This window comes from Mus pahari, chromosome 10 (genome assembly GCF_900095145.1).
Source record: "Mus pahari chromosome 10, PAHARI_EIJ_v1.1, whole genome shotgun sequence".
Classification (NCBI taxonomy): domain Eukaryota; kingdom Metazoa; phylum Chordata; class Mammalia; order Rodentia; family Muridae; genus Mus; species Mus pahari.
In genome coordinates this window covers 21,998,450-22,012,194 of record NC_034599.1, presented here as the reverse complement: position 1 = coordinate 22,012,194, position 13,745 = coordinate 21,998,450, and the positions used below count along the sequence as shown (strand labels likewise).

General features: G+C 41.3%; 1 protein-coding gene across 1 annotated transcript in view; it reads left to right on the top strand.

Moving 5' to 3' along the window:
* Acad8 (acyl-CoA dehydrogenase family member 8) overlaps positions 1-3,597 on the top strand; it is a 20,062-nt gene extending 16,465 nt beyond the window's left edge. The window contains exons 9-11 of the mRNA XM_021206968.2: positions 314-466; positions 1,116-1,218; positions 3,025-3,597. Coding sequence (XP_021062627.1) covers positions 314-466; positions 1,116-1,218; positions 3,025-3,077 — 309 coding nt within the window. The 3' untranslated portion in view covers positions 3,078-3,597. The remainder of the gene's footprint in view (positions 1-313; positions 467-1,115; positions 1,219-3,024) is intronic.
* Positions 3,598-13,745: the final 10,148 nt, after the last annotated feature.

Genomic DNA, 13,745 nt, shown 5'->3' with positions numbered 1-13,745 from the left:
AAAAGAAAAGAAAAGAAAAGAAAAGAAAAGAAAAGGCACCTGATTTGAGATTTCTTTGTGTGAGTGTGCATGCGCTTGCGGGGTGGGGTCCATGTGTGCATGTCACAGTGCCTATGTAGCGTTTACAGTTGACTTCTGTCACCCGTGGATCATCTGGGGGTGGAACTCAATTTGAGCTATGTATATTTAAGCGCCTCTACCTGCTGAGCCAGCTCACCAGCTCAAGATTTCTTATCAGTAGTTCCAGCTTACCCCAGATGGCATGTCTAAATCCATGTGCCTATTTTGGTTCCATTCTTGCCCATGGCTACAGTACCTGCAGTTCCAGTTGGCAGACATGGCCACCAAGCTAGTTGCCTCCCGGCTGATGATCCGTACTGCAGCAGTGGCTTTGCAGGAAGAGCGGGAAGATGCAGTGGCCCTGTGTTCCATGGCCAAGCTCTTTGCTACAGAGGAGTGCTTTGCTGTAAGTGACAAGTCTTCTGGCCCTCCTGAGACAGACAGGAAGCAGCTGTCTAGCTTAGGGATTTGGAGGGAGATGGCTCCTCTGTGGAACTTTATCCTCCGGAGGCACTGAAGGAATCACTTTGGGCCTTAGGGATAAGATGAACCTGTGGAAGGTCTGCATGGGAGCTCTCCCTGCTGCTTTCGTAGCCCTCCTTCTCCATGCTAGTAACTGCTTCCGTAAGGCTCTGTCTTTCAGGTGTATTCTAGATGAGGCACAGCTTTGTAAGGTTCAGAATAGCCCAGTGATGCTAACCCAAATTTAGTACTAATTACCATGTTCCCCTTGTCTCTCACACACAGCTGCTTCTACATTGAGACTTCTTTGTCACTAGGTGGCACCTGAACTTCCTATAGTCAGTCAGTCAGAGTGGCTGTAGGACAGCATTAAGGGAAAAGCAAGTGTTTCTGCTGGCTGGCTGGCAGCAACTGACTGGTTCAGTAGGATGCCTTTGCAGCTGACACTTAGAAGCTGGAGCTCCTCTCTGGGCTCTGTTTATTCTCTCATCCGTTTGTAGTAGGCTGCCAGATGAGGTTGGGAGTGTCGAGGGGAAGCTAAGAACTGCACGGCGTCCTGGAACCAAAGACATCTGTGTCCTGTCTCCCAGCAGATCTGCAACCAGGCTTTACAGATGCATGGGGGCTACGGCTATCTGAAGGACTATGCTGTTCAACAGTATATGCGGGACTCCAGGGTCCACCAGATCCTAGAAGGTAAAACTTGGCAGGGGTTTCTCGCTTCTGTTTGGAGCAGTTGTAAGACCTATGCTTTTCCAAGCCTGTGTCAGTCCTTCTGTGCTGGCTGTTCCTCAGGGTCCTGCCAGGTCCCCGTCTTTCTCTCCATTCTTCCTCTCCTTAGCCCTGCTTTGTCACTGCTCTGTGGCTACATTTGAACGTGCTCTAGACTAGGAGCCCCTGCCTCTGTCTTGTCCTCATGATTGAAGCATCCGACCACTCCATTTCTTTTTGTACATTTCAAAGGCAGCTCAAACCAAGCTAGGATGTGAGAACTCTTGATGAGAAGCACACTGGGGGCAGTGTCCTTCTGTCAAAGGAGTGAGTCCTCCAGGATCAGCAGCCTAGCGGCCGTAGTGTCTAAATGTTATCTGTGTCAGGATTGCTACTATACTGTTTAGTGAGATTGTCAGCATGTGGCTTTCTTCTGTAATACAGACATTCTGTCAGGCAACTGTCTGAGCTGTTAGGCACAGAATGGGGCTTACACTTGGCAGTCAGTGGATGAGTCTGGAAGGGATATAACTTCTGTTCCAGCCAGGGTAGGCAGCCAGGGCTGTGACAGTACTGGGGAGCGAGGGGCAGCAGCTTCTCTGTGTGCTTTTTGGTGAAACAGTGTAGGGGTATTTTATTGGGATCACAGAGACCTTCAAAGGACTCATGTCATACCTGAGTGGATACCATAATTTCTGGAGGACTTATTCAAGCAGGTTATGGGCCCCACCCTCAGAGTATGGGTTCCACTGGCCCAAGTAAAGGCTGTGGTCACTGGTGTGGAGAGGTTTGAGGTTTGCTGTCCCTATGTCTGAATCATAATCTGCTTTCTGTCCAAACTTGAACTCTAATCTTTATGTGGCTACGTCTCTCATGCTAACCAGACTTCCCAGAGTTCCTGAGCGGGGAATGCCACTGTTGTACAAGGAAGTTTGGATGTGGCTTTCCTTGAGATCATGTGATTATTGGTTCCTCAAGGGCTTTACATTGTAATCTATATGCACTGAACGCCACGATTAAAAATGAGCAATCAATTCCCTCCTTCAGGGGAAATGTTTTATTTTATACTTAAGTTTTCTGATATAAAAGAAACAAATATTATTGAAAATATATAAAATATCCAAAAAGTAGAAGATGTTGTATTTTTCATCCAGGATGTATCTTTAATATTTTCTTTGTTAAACCCCTGAGACTTTTTCCTATCTTTTTACAAGTATCATTAAACTTTAAAAATTAAAAGTTATACTATTTTTCTTCTATATCTTAATTTAATACAATCATTTTTGTCACCAGAACAGATGTTTAAAAATGTAAACATTATCCCACTGAGCCAACAAGATGGGTCATGGGGACAGGTACCTACTGCCAAGCCCGAAGGCCTGAATTTGTTTCCCGGGATTCACATGGTGGAGGGAGCAAACCAGTCATGCAGATTATCTTCTGACTCTCACATGCACAGCATGGCATGGGCACACTCACACAGCATACGCACATGCACACACAATAAATACAATCTAAAACATTTTAAGGCATGAATATTGGTGGGTATGGTGCTGCACACCTGTAATCCTAGCTCTGGTGGAAGCAGGAAAGATCAGGAGTTCAAGGTTATCCTCAACTACATATTGAATTCAAGGTCAGCCTGGACTACATCAAACCCTGTCTTGAGCCAAATGGCAATGAATGTACAAACTATTTCTTACGCCGTCATTTCTCTGTCATTACAGAAGAAGTCACAGTTGTTTAACTCTGACTGCTCTGTCCCTGCTGACTCTGTTGTTCCTCTTGCAGGTAGCAATGAAGTGATGAGGATGCTGATCTCTCGAAGCCTGCTTCAGAACTAGCTCCCACGCTGAGAGCCCAGCCAGGGTCTGCGTGCGGCTCTAAGCAGGGTTGGGCTGCTCAGTTGCCAGTGAATCATGAAGTAGAATGAAGGGCTGATGAGCACTTCTAAATAGACTGAGCTGTCAGCCACACTGCTGGCTCTGAGACAAGAACAGAGTTCTTAGCAGAGCTAGAAGGGCTGCTCTGAGGAGCCATGCCAAAAGAAGACCTTCCTCATTCTGGAAAGACAAGCAGTCAAAGCTGTGGCTTGGATCCACACTGTGTGCATTTTGTTGATTCTTGTCCTTAGGGTCTGGGTACTTAAATAAGCTTTTCCTGATTAAACAGGTAAAGTCTGGGGAGGCAAGGGCAGTAGACACATCTGCCCCTTTCTGGTTTCTGTTCTGCACTAGGGGTATGTCAGGACAGTACTCCTGAACTCAGATCATGAGGAAATAAATACTTTGGAACCTACTGCTAAGCAATGAGTTAGGGTGTATCTTTAACTCCAGTAACCATGAAATAAATGTCAAGGGCTAAGATTGTTTTGGAATATTTGGATTTTTATATGGGATTTATTTCCTCTGGGGGCTCCTTCTCTTTTTAAGTATATTTAATTAGTCCCTTGATAAGCAAAATCTATGTCTTTAATGCCTCCTTCAACTATAAACCTTAAAACTATATTTGAGATTTTATATTTGATTAAATATTTAATTGGATTTTAGAATAATTAGAAATTTCTCCTAAGGCAGTTTGTCTTTTAAAAAGTACATCCTTTTATTAATAATTTTGTAAACAAAGCATTATTTGTCATGTGTGAATGTCTAAGTATTAGGCCTAGTCTCCTCCAGTGGCATCTTACAGCTTGTCATGGACTCAGCCTGGCTCAGTCCTCTCAAGATTGTCCCTCACAGCCCTCAGACAAAAACCAAAAACCAAAACCAACAAAACACGAAGTTTGTGACATTCTGGCTTAGTTTCTTGGTGACACCACTCAACTTGTGGTATTTTGTTATGGTATTCTGAGCTGAGTAATATAATCAACCTCACTGATGTCTTATAAAGAAGTGTGACCAAATGTTTTCTTGAAAAGTAAAATGGGGCTGAGGCTATGGATCAGAGGTACAATGTTTGCCTTGTGTGTTTGTTCCTTGGCATCAAAAATAAGTTAATAAGTCACAGTGTATTGTTTCCCAATACTAACAATAAGAAATTTAAAATATCACAGTAGTCTCCAGGTTACATTTAAGTATAAATATAAAGTTATACAGAGCCTCTCTGCTGAACATTATTAATATTGTTACAAAAATTTTAAAGTTACAAACAAAATACTGATATTCACATTAAAGTTTGCCTTTTAGTTAATTTCAGCTAAAATCATTGCAATTCAAAATTAAATTTTGTGTGTGGCAGGGGAGGGGATTGTTGAAAATAGAATATGACAAACTTATTCTAAAAGTATGGAAATACAAAGGATATGTTCAGTGTTGAATATTTACTATTGAATATTCAATTTGATTTTGAATACATAAGTAAGAGTAAAGTTGAAGATCATTTTGAAAAAAGATTTATTTTCATGTTATGTGTATGTGTGTTTTGCCTACCTGTATGTGTCTGTTCCACATGTCTTCCTAGTGCCTGTAGAAGCCAGAAGAGGGTGATTTCCCCCTGCAACTGGAGCCACCATGTGGGTGCTAGAAACTGAACCTGAGCAACAAGTACTTCCAACCACTAAGCCATCTCTTCAGCCCCTAAAGTTGAAAGTCTTAATTTTTATGATTTACTTTAAAATTATAGCAATCAGCCAGGCATGGTGGTACACACATTCATACCCCCATCCTTTAGCCATCCCCAGCCACCTATGAGTTAACACCAAGCCAGAATGACTTCAGATGGCACCACTCAAAGTTGTCTCCAGAACTGAATGTCACCCAGCTTAGCCAAGAGAAGTAAGCTGAGCATTCAACCCCAGCGTGTTAAAGATGTATAGATTACAAGGTAGGAAACCGCCTACATAGGCAGTACATGGTAGTGGGGAACACTGCAGATGGAAATTTCAGGAAATGGATGGCACGTTGAAAAGCCCATCCAATGGGCTAGAATATGAGGACAGAATTTAGGAGTTTAAGACACTTAAGTGTGAAATCTCTGGTATATCATGAAAAGGCCAAATCTACAAATACAGGCATAGAAGTACAAGACCTCCATACCAAAAGTGTAGAAAATATTTTCAATGCAATTATAAAGGAAAATTCTGTGAATCTAGAGAAAGATTCAGGGCACAAGCAGCTTACAGAATACCAAGTAAACAGGCCCACAATAAAAACTATACCATTTTGGGGGATTGGTTCTAATGCTTTAAATTATCTGGCCCCCAAAATTGGGAATTCAATGTCCAAACACTGAAGGTCCTTGCCCCAGGTAGGTTTTTGATGAATCAATAAAGAGTCAAAAGCCAATGGCTGGGCAGTGGGAAGGATTAGAACTGCCCAACCTTTGAACTAGTCAAGGTATATTTAAAATTAATTAGGGTGGAGGTGTGGGTGTGGGTGTGTGTTTCATTGAGAATCCAGAGAGCTCCTGGGCAAGTGCAGTGAGCACAGGAGAGCAAAGTGGTTAGCTAAAATTACCACTACACACTGTGTTATTGAAACACTAGCGTTGAATAAGGGTGTATCAAAACCTGCAAAAGGGAAACTAAATTTTATATAAAGACACACTTATCAAAATAACAGCTGGTTGCTCTACAGAAACTTGCAAGGCAGGAACAGGTTGGAATGATGTATCTAAGGTTTTGAAGGACCACAGCTATGAACCTAAACTAATACAGCCAGCAATACTACCACCATGCTTGAGGGAGAAAGGGAAAAAATGTACTGTGATATCAGCAGGCTGGAAGAGTTTATAGCCACTAAACCAATTGCACCTAGGATACTGGAAGGAACTCTGAACTAAAAAGGAAAAACACATCCAAGAGGAAGATGACGATAGGACAGTAAGAAAGCAGACGACAAGGCGCACCTTTTGGTACTATTTTCAAATGTATTGATATTAAATTTCCAAGTTAGGAGACATACTAACAGACACAATGAGAAAATATCTCTTATTTTTGCCTCCTCTGAAAAACTCACCTAACCATCAAAGATAGACGCTTACTTAGGACGAAAGGATGTGCAGTACTATTCAAGCAATTGGAACCAGTAATCAAGCAGGTGATAAACACTATAGTTGACGCAACAAAGAAGTTTATATAGGCTTACAATTCCAGAGGGTTAGAGTCAATGATGGCAGGGCAGAGGGGACAAATGCACCTGAAACAGCAAGCTGGGTTCCCCACCCTGAGCTGCAAGAAAGAAGTACAAAGAGTAAACTAGGGATGGTGTGAGACTACAAGCTCTCAAAGCCTGCCACCAGTGACACACTCCCAGCAGCACCAGCAACCGGGAGCACACATTCAAATGTTCAATAATAATGGGACAGTCAAGCAACCATATACCTCTGTTCTAACATCTGACAAAGTAGCGTTCAAATTAAATCAGAAATAAAGATTACTTCATAGTGATTGATACTTCATAATGATTGATGGAATTTATAAAGGAGGCACTGGTATTCTAAGAATGCACACACCAAACACAGGTGCTCCCAGTTTCATAAAACAAGTACAGATTAACTTGTTTCATAAAACTACTACAGATTAACCCAACACAGTAATCAATAGTAGGTGATGCCAGTATCCCAGTTTTGCTAATAAGTCATTCAGACCAAACATAAAAAGAAATGTTGACATTAAATGGCATCATGGGTTAAGTATTTAAAACACATTTGCAAATTCTATGCAAACTCTACATAATACCTTTTTTTCCCTAAGCAGTCTACAAGGCTTATTCTAAAATAGATCGTATTAGGAAAAACAAAACCCTGAGTATCAACAAGTATAGGAAAATTGAAATACTAGTGCTTTATCTGACCAGCTAAAAATCAGCAGCAAAAGAACCAAAAAAGGGTTGGAAAAATGACTCAGCGGTTAAGAACACTGACTACTCTTCTGAAGGTCCTGAGTTCGAATCCCAGCAATCATATGGTGGCTCACAACCATCCTTAATAAGATCTGATACTCTCTTCTGGGGTGTCTTCATGAAGGCAGCTACAGTGTACTTACATAAAATAAATAAACCTTACGGGGGAAAAAAAAAAGAACCAACAAACTTGCAGAAATTAAAGGGTATACTATTGAATGACTGGGTCATTAAAGAAGTCAAGAAAAATTGAAAAGTTCCCAGGATTCAATAACAAATACAACATACAAAAATCCCATCGGATATAATGAAGGCAATCCAGTCTTAAGGATAAGTAATGATGTATGAACCTCCAGGCTATGGGCAAAGCAAGCACAGACCAAACCCAAGTATAGTAGATGGGAAGAAATAATTAAAACCAAAAAAGAAATTAATGAAAAAGAACGAAAAACCAACAAGGGTCAATGAGGCCTGGTGAGTTGGCTCAGTGAGTAAAGTCACTCATCTCCGGACTTGCCAACCTGCGTTCAGTCCCCAGGATGCAAGTGTGGAAGGTGAGAATCAAGTCTTTTGGCTGTTCTCTGACCTGGATATATGCATCAAATACAGGTCTATCCTCACACGTAAATATAAACACAAATAAGTGGAAAAATGATAATGAAAAAAGAGTTGGTTAATTGAGAAGATAAACAAAATAGACAATCCTTATACAAATTAACCAAAAGAAGTAGAAGACTCAGTAAGATTAGAGATGAGAAGGGAGACATTAGAACAGTTACCAAGGAAATTCAGATCATAAGGACATAGCATAAAAACCAATTCTACAAAACTGGGAAAAAAATCTCTTGACAAATTTCTAGATGTCCATGCCAAAATTAAACCAAGATGAGATAATTTATACAAGCCTCTAACAAGCAACAAGATTAAAGCAGTAATAAAATTAACTTTCTATTAAAAGAATCCCAGTCCCCATGCATTCTCTGAATAATTCTATTAAATAAACCTTTAAAGAAGAAAGATCAATGCATGTCAAATTGTTCTGTAAAAGAACAGGAAGGGACACTTCCACTCTGAAATCAGCATTACTCAAGGAACATTACACAATTCCTTGGGAAAGCCAACAATTGACACATAGGATCCTATGAACGTAAAAAGCTTCCATGAAGCAAAAGAAGCTAACAAGTCAAGAGGCAGCCTTCGGGAGGAAAGAAATATGTTGCCACAAAAACACCCAAAGTGTGCGTGCGTGTGTATGTCTATGTGTGTAACAAAGAAAAGGAGGCCATGGATATGAGAGGGAGCAAGGCAGGGAGTGGGGGTGACAAGGGAGGAGTTGGAGTGAGGAACAGAAGTGGAGGGGGGATGATGTAATTATATTTTAATCGTAAAATATCTATAGCTAAAAATATCAATATATTTCTGTGATATCCTGTGTAATGGCTATTCCTGGTTGTCAACTTGACTGTATCTGGAATGAACAAACCAGAATTGAAGGGCTCACCTGCGATCCAGATTTTGGGGCATAGTGGCTATGAAAAGCTTAGGCCCAGGCAAGGTAGTACATGCCTTTAATCCCAGGAGACTAAGTCAAGGAGATCTCTGAGTTCGAGGTCAGCCTGGGACAAAACAAGTCTCAGATCCAGGTGAGGTATTACATACCTTTAATCTGTGCCATACCTTCTGCTGGAGACCTATATAATGACATTGGAAGAAGCAAGATTCGCTATTCTTCACCTGCTTGCATTTACTTGCCAGAACATCTGTTGGAATCTACTTCTACAGAAGACCAGCTGAAACAACTAGCCTTGTGGGACTGAGCAACTACTAGATTCTTGGACTTCCAATTCACAGCTGACCACAGACTGTAAGTCATCACAAATTTCCTCAATATAGAGAGACATTCCATAAGTTTTGTGACTATAAAGAATCCTGACTAATACAGAAATTGGTACTGAGAATAGGGGTCGAACTAAAACAAATTGGTACCAGCATAGTGGGGTAGTCCTGTGACAACCTGACCGTGTATTGGGGAGGACTGTGGAAGGACTTTGGAACTTTGGGCTAGAAGAGCCATTGAGCATTAAGAGCTCTGTAGGAGCTTGGAAGAAATGTTGAGACCAGTGCAAACAATGGAGGCCTGACTTGTGGAATTTCAGAGAGAAGATTAAAAAACTCTTATCAGGGCCATTGCTACATTGATTGTGAAGATTCTGTGGTTCTGGTTAGCTGGGGCTGAANAATCAGCTGTGATTAACAAGATACCAGAACTACTAAATGGAAACCTTTGCATTACTATTGATACTGGTTTGCTGGAGCTAAGAAATTAGCAGTGATTAAGAAGAGACCAGCATCACTNANGTGAAATCTTCTGGGAAGTGTTTCCTGAGAGCACAGAGAAGTTGTGTTCCAGAGGCAGCCACACTTGTACCTGGTGTTGGTAGCCAGACTTGGTAATATTTAAGAGTCACTCAGGTGGTACTGGTTCTGAAACATGAAGGGCTAGCAGCCAATGCTTGGCACTGTGAGAGGCCAGGAAAGGTTCAGCCTCAGTTGCAATTGATGGCCCAGGACTGAAGGGGTCATGCAAAGAAGTTGAGGCTTGGCACCATGAAGAAAGCCTATGAAAGGCTATTGGTGAAGCCCAGTTGCAGTGAAGACAGCAGTGTTTTGGAGATACCAGTACCAAGAGATGATCACTAAGAACAGTAGCGTCAGGGGAGTACAGGCAGCTGAAGCCTAGAAGACAAACTGTGCGCTACAAAGGGCAGAGCTGGAGAAGTGACCCAAGCCCTTGGAGGAGCCCAGAAGATCGTGAGTGGATCCCAGACATTAGATGGTTAGAGTTTGATTTTGATTTTGATTGTGTCTGTGTCCTGATATTTTTCCCTCTTGAAGTAAGGAAGTATTTTAGTAGATCCACAGTTAAGAGACTTTGAATTGTAAAAAGACTTCGAATTTCAAAAGAGATTAAATGTTTTAAAAGGATTGACATTTCAATATGTAAGAATTTGTAAAGACTGTGGGACTTTAAAGTTTTTTAGATCTTGGGGATGAATAAGAAAGTAAAGGTTGAAACTTAATAGAAATGTGTTTGTGCGTCAAGTTGACAAGGGGTCAGTTGTACTGGCTGGTTTTGTATGTCAACTTGACACAATCTGGAGTTATCACAGAAAGGAGTCTCCCTTGAGGAAGTGCCTCCATGAGATCCAGCTGTAAGGCATTTTCTCAGTTAGTGATCAAGGAGGGCAGGGAGCACCCAGCAGATGGTGGTGCCATCCATGGGATGGTAGTCCTGGGTTCTGTAAGAAAGCAAACTGAGCAAGCCCGGAGAAGCAAGCCAGTAAGCAGTATCCCTCCATGGCCTCTGCATCAACTCCAGCCTCCAGGTTCCTGCCCTGTGTGAGTGCCTGCCCTGACTTCCTGTGGTGATGAACGCAATGTGGAAGTGTAAGCTGAATAAACCATTTCCTCCCCAACGTGCTTCTTGGTCCTGATGTTTTGTGCAGTAATAGAAACCCTAACTAAGACATCCTGTTTGTTGTTTTGTTGTTGTTGTTTCTTTTGTTTCTGTCATGTTGACATAAGCTAGAATTATTTGGGAACAGGAACCTCAATTGAGAGAACGCTTCCATCAGGGACAGGTTAGTAGGGCATTTTGATTAATGACTGATGTGGGAGGGCCCAGCCCACTGTGGATTATACCACCCTGGGCAGATGGTCCTACAGTGTGTAAGAAAACAAAGCAAGCCAGCAAGTAGCAATTTTCCATGGCTTTTGCTTCAGTTTCCTCCCTCCGGGTTTCTGCATTGAGTTCTTATCTTTATGTCCTTCCGTTGATGGACTATCATTTAGAAGTTTAAGATGAAATACACCCTTTCTTTCCCAAAATGATTTTGTTAATAGTCTTTATCACAGCAATAGAAACACAAGTAAAGCATAAGATGAATTTTATACATCAGTTCATAAGAATGTTTTAAATCTAATACTGTTGTTAAAACGCTTCATGCTACAAATACTTAACTATTATCATTTTGAATAAACTGTTATCTGATAGATACAGTGAGAAATGCAACTGGGTTATCTTCGCTATGTGATGGTGCAAAAATGATTTAAACACCTCTGTATTTTATTTTTATATGACTACCACCTGGTAATGGTCATCTGAACAAACTTTGCTGCAGCAAATGACTAAACAAAGACTGAAATCTTTGTTAAGAGGTCGTTGTTATTTATACCTGGATAAAATGAAACAAAGTACACATTAGTTTGCATTATAGATCAGAAAGTTGTCAAAATAAGAAACACAAACTGGGTCAACAGCATTGACCATTGGGAAAATGCAAATTAAAACTATTTTGAGATCCTGTCTCCATCACAATGGCTATCATAAAGAAAATGGGGCCACTAAGATGGCTCTGTGGTTAAAATTACTTGTGAAGCCGTAGGACCTGAGTTTATTTCCTGGGATTCATGTAATGAAAAGACAGAACTCTCACTCACTGTCTTACACACATGCCATGGTGCACATGCACCCACACACATGGACACACAAAATAACCTAACTCATACACATAACATGTTTCTTTCAAAAAGACAACAAGCGGCAGCAAATCCTGGCCAGGATGTGGGGGAAGGGGAACCTTTATTTACTTTATTTATTTATAAATAGATAGAACTTTATTTATAAATTGATGTGGCCACTGTGAGAATCAGTGTAGACATTTCTTAAAAAGCTAAAAAGACAACTACCATATAAGTCAGCTATACTGCTCCTGGGCATTTACTGGAAGGGCTCTCTATTTTATGACAGATATAACTGACACATAACCTGTTTCTTGCTTCTTTATTGAATCAGTTTAGATGTTCATCAACTGAGGAACAGATTCTAACAATGGGACACACACACACACACACACACACACACACACACACACACCACTGGAATCCAAAACTAAAGGAAAGTGAAATCTTCAGGGAAATGGATAGAACTGCAGAATTCTATGCTGAGTTAGATAACCTAGAGTCACAGAGACAGAGAGACATAGACAGTACATTCTCTCATATGTGGCTTGTAGTTTTGAATTTTTAGATTTTTGTGTTTTTAAGTTGGAGTGAATGCCTGTAGAGACCAGGATACAAGAAAGGAACCTTGAGGTAAATGTGGTGTGTGTGTGTGTGTGTGTCCCCATGCTTCAGATTTCCTTATTATTTTTCAAAGCCCCCCTCCCTAACATGTGGCTATCTGTAATCCTGTGGCTTACCTACATACCAGCTTATTCTCTCCATCCAACAGCTTAGAGAGATTTGCAGGTTCTGGGGTTTTTCTCAAGGTTCAGTTGAGTCTCTTTTGTCCTTCAGCTTCCATTTGTGTCTTTTTCTTTTTAACCCTTTGTATATAGATGTGTTGGCTGGATATATGTATGTACACCACTTGTGTGTTTGATGCCTATAGCAGATTGTTAAATCCCCTGGAACTAGAGATAAAATGGGTGTGAGCGGCCTTGTGAATGCTGGGAGGTGAATTCAGGCTCTCTGCAAGAGCAGCAAGTGTTTTTTTTAACCGCAGAACCATCTCTCCAGCCTTGTGTTCACCGTTAAATTCTTTTGTTATTGAGACTGGAAACCCCGATTTACTTAGTATCAGATCCCTCAAGATTTCCAGTAACACTCTTCCCTGCTTTGTAATTCTTTCACTAGCAGAACAAATGAACCTGTTCCTGTACCCATCAACAGCAACAACATGACTGCTTTGGGGGTGGTGGTCAGCTGATTTCTGATTGGATTTGAGACCTGCTCCAAGGAGAGAATGCATGCCTGGTCAGAGCCTGCTTCTGGAGAAGTAAAGGATTGGGGAGGATTTACTACTCATGCTATGCTGGAGAGATGTGTAGTCAAACTTCCTGCTAAATACTTATGTCTGTACCCATGACAAGTTGGTTTTTGTGTAGCCCTGGCTGGCCTGGAACTCACTCTGTAGACCAGGCTGGCCTCGAACTCAGAAATCCACCTGCCTCTGCCTCCCAAGTGCTGAGATTAAAGGCGTGCGCCACCACTGCCCAGCCCATGACATGTATTCTTCACTATGGTCAAAACCACTTCCTTATGCAGTGGGAGAGGGTTAGTAGAGACTCATAACTGAAGTGGATAAGAGTTTTTTCCTGGTCTGATCTAATCTTCATAAGTTTTGTTGGTAACCATATTTTTTTCATTCCCTGTAGAGACATAAACAAAACCATGCCCCCATCTTAAAACTATTTCAGGTTTCCACTCCAGTGTCAGCACATGCTTATAGTCTATTGGTTGGCCTAGTTCCTCAGTTTTTTGTTTTTTTTTTTTTAATAACCCAGTGACTCTCAGGCTGCTGCTGTTCCTTTTTCACCAACATTAAGAAAATTCAGAAAGCTAACAGGGCATTATTAAGTCTGTCCCTGGGTTTTTTTACTCTTCCTTTTTGTTTAATAAGCATCTCTTTTTAAAAGATTTTTTTTCTTTTTTCTTTCTATTAGCTATTTTCTTTATTTATACGTCAAATGTTATCCCCTTTCCTGGTTGCTCCTCCGAAAACCCCTGTCTCCTCCTCTGTCCCCCTGCTCACCAACCCACCCACTCCAGCTTCCTGGTCCTGTCATTCCCCTACACTGGGGCATTGAGCCTTCACAGGACCAAGGGCCT